The sequence below is a fragment of the Erythrolamprus reginae genome, chromosome 7 (assembly GCF_031021105.1).
Source record: "Erythrolamprus reginae isolate rEryReg1 chromosome 7, rEryReg1.hap1, whole genome shotgun sequence".
In the NCBI taxonomy this organism is placed as follows: Eukaryota; Metazoa; Chordata; class Lepidosauria; order Squamata; family Dipsadidae; genus Erythrolamprus; species Erythrolamprus reginae.
The window spans coordinates 70,935,539-70,941,946 of NC_091956.1; the positions used below are offsets into that span (position 1 = coordinate 70,935,539).

Sequence of the window (6,408 nt, forward strand, 5' to 3'; positions counted from 1 at the left end):
GTGTGCCGTGGCACACTGGTTGAAAAACACTGATCTAGGGAACCCAGAATGAGATGGAGCCCATCAAATGGTGATTTGACTGCGTATTGTCACTGGGGGTGAATGGATGTTATTGTTTTTTAATTTTTCTTTTCTTTTTATTATTTATAAGTGGGTGTATTGATGGATATACAAATATTCTAATAAATATATAAATTACATGCAATGGCCAGTATAGTATACATGTGCCTCACATATTTATTTAGCATAGGGGGGAAAATAAACAGAAAATCTCTCACCTTAACATCATTTTTAAATTCAGGAGCTATGTTTAATACCAAGAGATAGTGAGCATATGCAGTTCCAAAGTCCTGATTCTCCAGACAGTGTTGAGCACTTTGCAAGGATCGGGAGACTAATTCACGCCGGCCAGTTTCTTGACTAACTTTGTGTCTATGCCGAGATTTGCTTTTAGCATTAGGCATTTTTAATTAAAAACAACTCCACTTTATCCTGCAAAGATAAAATTAACATTTATTCTTATGACTATGACCCAATTCTATTATTTGATTATCATTTGAAAAATCAAAATTATTTTTTATCCCCATTGCAATTATTCATTAAAAAGGATCCATAGGTTAGTTTGCACCATTTTGGACAGTATTGTCATTCTGTTCCTAACAATAGGAGTGAAGACCCAAAATATAGCATCATTCCATAATTTGTAAATGCAAGAATGCACTCTATAAGTCAAACTTTATATTAAAATGGAAAGCTGTATCCCCCCCCCCCCCCCCCGAAAGACAGTGATTAACTTTAGAACATTATTTATGTAAGAAGGATACATATTATCTTATTTAGCCTGGTTGAGTATTGAATGAAAATAATACAACTGATTTATAGTTCAGATAGTCCTGTTTAGGATGGCAACCTGGATTGGGATTGCTGTTGCTAAGTGATAAACTCCTAAAGTGCAATTAATTTAATTTAATTTAATTTAATTTAATTTAATTTATTTATTTATTTGATTTGATTTGTATGCTGCCCCTCTCCGAGGACTCTTAAAAGAACAATTTAAAACCCTTATTATAAAAAACAAACACAGAAACCCTAACAAACCATACATAAAAAACTGTCGTAGCTAAGGGGCATATCATTTTCCCCATGCCTGATGACATAAGTGGATTTTCAGGAGCTTTCAAAAGGCAAGGAGGTTGGGGGTGGTCCTAATCTCTGGGAGGAGTTGATTCCAGAGGGCCGGGGCCGCCACAGAGAAGGCTCTTCCCCTGGGTCCCGCCAGACGACATTGTTGAGTCAATGGGACCCGGAGAAGGCCAACTCTGTGGGACCTAATCGGTCGCTGGGATTCGTGCGGCAGAAGGCGGTCCCGAAGATACTCTGGTCCAATTTGAGCATATAGAAAGATCTATATCCATTTTTATGAAACAGTTCTGAATTTCTGTCTGTTTTTTTTTTCTTTTTTCATCCCTTCCTCCAAATCCCTGTAGTTTTCTTGGGAAGCTTTTTCAGAAATGATTTGCCATTGCTTTCTTCCTAGGGCTGAAAATATGTGACCTTGTTCTTAGGATAAAACTAGAACTGATTTTGTAACCACTATACCAAACTAGCTCTCTTGCCTGAAATTATATTTAAAACAGTAATTCCTCATAGGATACAAAACAGCATTTAAAAAATAAATAAATGCAGAATGTATGTACTGTAGTAGAAGACTGGATTAATGTATTGAAAATTTATATTAAATTTAACAATTTCTAACAGCAATGTCACACGACAGCATCATTTTGTGATGACAATCACGGTTACCACTATAATCCCAAAAGGCATAGATTGTTAAGTGGGAACAGTTCTGTTCTGTCTGGGTTCCCCCAGACCTCAACACCAACTGGAAAAAACAGCCAGACACTCTGGTAAAAGCCAAAAGTATTTTATAACTGGAAAAAATAAGCACAGAGGAAAACCTGTTCTTCCCAACAGACAGGATATAATACGGTACAGCAGGGTCCTGATGTCCAGTCAATACAGCAAGCTTCTTGCTGGCACCCCCCCCCCCAAGGTTTCAATAGTCAAAGGCACAAACCAGGATTCCAAGACGCCAAAGTTCACAGTCAGGTCCCACGACTCTCAAAGATAAAACTCCACAAGCCAGGAAGGGTGGGTCTGCCTTTTAGCCTTTCCCAAGAGCACCACACCCAAACCCAGCTGTTGCCACTTTAATGCTGAAAGTATTTAGCCAATTGATTCCGTCTCTGAGTAGCTCTTCGTTGTCGCAGATCAATTATGGCTTGTGCACTTTCCTCTAAGGAATCCAGGCTGCTTGCTGGGGAGAGCTCCCCCTGGTGGGACTCTGGCTGTCCTCCCTCTTCTTCAGCCTGGGATTCCTCCTCCTCGTCTGTCTGCACCTCCTGTTCCTCAGCCTCTCCCTCTGAGCTGGAAACCGACAGAAGGTCAGCCGTTCCCGGAGGGGCCTCAGACGGAACCACAACAAGTTCCAAGTAAGGACCGTGGGGATGTCTAGGATATGGCAGAGGGCCTTGGAAGCCCTGTACAGGCTGTTTGTGAGTGGAAAGAGGTTAGAAGCAAGGTGCGGTGCCATGCGAGTGAAAAGTAGTTTGAGGAAGCAGTTGGCACTCCCCACCCCCTCTTGTTTCCATTTGCTCTCTGATTTTATTTACCTGTATGTAAAACTAGGGCAGAATATTGCAAATAGCAATCATGTAACCTCAATACAAACTGACAAAAGTGCAAGTGGGTTGCCAAGTGCCCGAATCATGTCATAGTGCAGTGATGGCGAACCTATGGCACGGGTGCCACAGGTGGCACGCGGAGCCATATCTGCTGGCATGCGAGCTGTTGCCCTAGCTCAGCTCCAATGTGCATGTGTGTGCCAACCAGGTGATTTTTGGCTCACACAGAGGCTCTGGAGGGCATTTCTGGCTTCTAGGGAGCCTCCGGGAGGATGGGAGAGGATGTTTTTATCCTCCCAAAAGCCTTTAAGCCTGGGGAGGGTGAAACACGAGCCTATTGGGCCCACTAGAAGTTGGGAAACAGGCTGTTTCCTGCCTCCAGAGGACTTCTGGGGGATGGGGGAAACTGTTTTTGCCCTCCCCAGCCATTGAATTATGGGTGTGGGCACTGAGGCATGCGCGATAGCATGCGCCCACTCTCTTTTGGCACCCGAGGAAAAAAAGGTTTGCCATCACTGTCATAGTGGGTGTGGTGTAATGACCAGAACTTTTCAGAATCAGTTATAAGTATCACTCATTTAGGCTATGGCAACTATAAACGGTCGCTGAAGGAGTGTTTGTGAGGATTACCTATTACAGTACGTCGCTACAGAGCACTGCACACCAAGACAACTAGACACAAGAACAGTTTTTTTCTGAATGCCATCACTCTACTAAACAAATAATTCCCTCAACACTGTCAGACTTTCTACTAAATCTGCACTTCTATTCTACTAGTTTTTCTCATCATTCCTATCACCCATTTCCTCCCATGTTGACTGTATGACTGTAACTTGTTGCTTATATCCTAAGATTTTTATTAATATTGCTTCTTCATTGCTTATTTGACCCCTATGGCAATCATTAAGTGTTGTATCACATGATTCTTGACAAATGTATATTTTATTTTATGTACGCTGAGAGCATATGCACCAAGACAAATGCATTGTGTGTCCAATCACACTTGGCCAGTAAAATTCTATTCTATTCTATTCTATAGTGAAATTTACACGTAGCTAGAATTTTAATTTAAATTACTATTCAATATACTTTCATCGTGAGCTTTTCTATCAAATCTAAGCAGTCTTTATTGTGTCACAGATCAGTAAATAAAACACAAGAGTCGTAATTAAGATTAAAGGAAAAATAAATATCTAAAAAATGTTACAGTTAGTACTTTCGGATGCATTGCAGACTATAAAACAGTACTACTTGGTCAGGGAAATAATATCAGATTGATCCAAAAATAACATCTTGATATAAAAGAAATCTAAATGACCGGGATATTTAGTAGGAAATGGATCAACCTGCAGAGAAAGGTCAATACAAAACATGTTCCATCAGTTCAATTATTCCTCCACCACATGGATACTGTTTCTGATGGAAGGGGTAGGTTTTTTTGGTATCTTCCTTCAGTAACAGCTGTGGGAGGACACTGATTCTAAGAATAACACTGAGATATCTAGCTGGTTGGAGAAGATATGCAGACTATCTCAAAATGTTTCTGGAAAATCTGCTTGCAGCTTTAAATCAACAGCCTTAAAATGTTAAGCAAATTAGTCCCAAACTCTACTATTATTAGCTGCATCAAATTACGTGCCCATCATTTTGACCAAATGATAGTTAGAAATAACTAAAATCTGTTCAAGGAATTTCTGGAATCTCTGAACAATACCCAAGACCGGCCAAAGAAATGATGTAATTAGAGTAAACCCAGCTACATACACAGTACATAAATACATTCAACTGTAAAAAGTGATTTATGATCAAACTTCAGACACACGGCAACTGATTCATATTTATGATTTTTGCAGTCTCTTGGGATTATGAGATCACCTTTTACAACCTTCTGACAAATCAATGGGGAAGCCAGATTCACTTATCAACCAAGCTCCTATTTTAACTGTAGTGATTCACTTGTAACACTTGAGACAAGAAAATTAAGCAAAACTCACTTAACAGATTTAGACTTAAAATAACTTCGTCGCTTTGAAGGTAGATTAATGTAGCATACATTAAAATGCAATGCTGTTGCATGCAGCTCTCAAAAGGTCACCATCTCCAATATATGTCTCACTTAACATAAATATTGGGCTCAATTGTAGTTGTAAGCCAATGACTACCTGTACTAAAGATAAAGTGAAGTATGGCTTTTAAGACATACTTCTAAAGGACGAGTATAAGTGCACTAGAGTGCCTTCCGTCCCCTGTCCTATTGCTCTCCTATATCTCCTATTCCTTTCTTCTATTCCTATATCTCTTCTTCTATTCTTTCATTAATATGTTCTATTACTATATCTTCTTTTCTATTCTTTCATAGTTATATTTTACTATGAGTATCTCCTCTATAACCTTCATCATGTATTTTACTATGTGTATGTGTGTGTGTATATATATACAGTATATATATACACCCACTAAAACTCTCATTGTGTATTGGACAAAATAAATAAATAAAGGACCAGAGTAGATCCACAGGAAGAGACAACAAATAGTATTTTTCCCCACCAGCAACCAATTTGCCCTTACTAGTTAAATAATAAATAAGATAAATAAGCAAGACATGTTCCATAGGTATTAACAATTTGATGGAATTACATGAAAAATCTTAAAATTTAAAACTTTAAAAGTTACCATCAATATCTTAAGTTTCAATTATGTTGGAATACACAAAACCAAACAACAAAAGCTCAGTGCCCTACATGGTTTTTAAAAGTGAAAAGGAATCTTGTAAGAGAAAAAGAGTTGGAAATATTGCTATTTATTGAACCCCCTGTACAGAAGGCAGAATATAAACATAACCAATAGCAGTGCATATAAAGCAATGGTTCTCAACCTTTCTAATGCCGGGACCCCCTTATAACACAGTTCCTCATGTTGTGGTGACCCCCAACCATAAGTCTAGCACCAATTCTCCCAACAGAGCTTTAAGCTGATTGGCAGGAAGGTCAATTGGGGTTGTGAGGTTAACAATAACATGTAAAGTTTGGGTTTGTGAGGTTAACAAGACAACCACCTTTGTGCCTGGCATTTTCAATTTCCCTCGTGAAAAAGATGCCACATACTGGTAGTAACTCGAGAGCATCATTGGGTAAATCTACCAAGTTATTAATATTTATTCAGAAATACTAGTATTAGATCGGGGTGGGCAAAGTTGGCTCTTCTCAATTCCCAGAATTCCCGAGCCAATCATGCCCGCTCAGGAATTCTGGGAGTTGAAGTCCACATGTCATAGAAGAGCCAACTTTGCCTACCCCGGTATTAGATGAAATTCCCCTCATACGCAAATCGCCCTCCCGCCCCATGCAAAAAACAAAAAAAGGACACGGAACCTTACTTAACCTTTCAAATTGTTAACAGTTCAGCGCGAAGAGGAAGAGGTCCAAGATCCACCTTCTCGCTTACAAAGCTACGGTATATATATATATATCGTGGAAAACCCTCTCTGGCGTTACGTGTACACGAGTTTAGGGCAGCCAGAGTAACGTTCCGAATCACCCGCGCTCGCCTCCTCGGACAACAGAAGCGAGGTTCCGACAAGAAAAGCAGCCCAGGCAAAAGGAGGCTACAGGGCCGCAATCGTCAACGTGCCAGTTCTCCGCGCCACCTCGAACTCTCGCCCCTCCGCGCGCGGCGTTGAGGAAAACGGAGCTCCGGGAGCCTTGCCCGCTTTGAACGAGGACCC

The 6,408-nt window shown here is 40.1% G+C and overlaps 1 protein-coding gene across 2 annotated transcripts in view; it reads right to left on the bottom strand.

Annotated features, from left to right (window-relative positions):
- Positions 1–6,408, bottom strand: part of PRMT9 (protein arginine methyltransferase 9) — a 29,891-nt gene extending 23,483 nt beyond the window's left edge. The window contains exons 1-2 of one of the 2 annotated variants that reach the window (XM_070757778.1): positions 6,056–6,408; positions 279–492 (exon numbers count right to left, since the gene is read on the bottom strand). In XM_070757778.1, coding sequence (XP_070613879.1) covers positions 279–464 — 186 coding nt within the window. In that variant the 5' untranslated portion in view covers positions 465–492; positions 6,056–6,408. The remainder of the gene's footprint in view (positions 1–278; positions 493–6,055) is intronic. The other variant, XM_070757777.1, reaches the window with a different exon arrangement.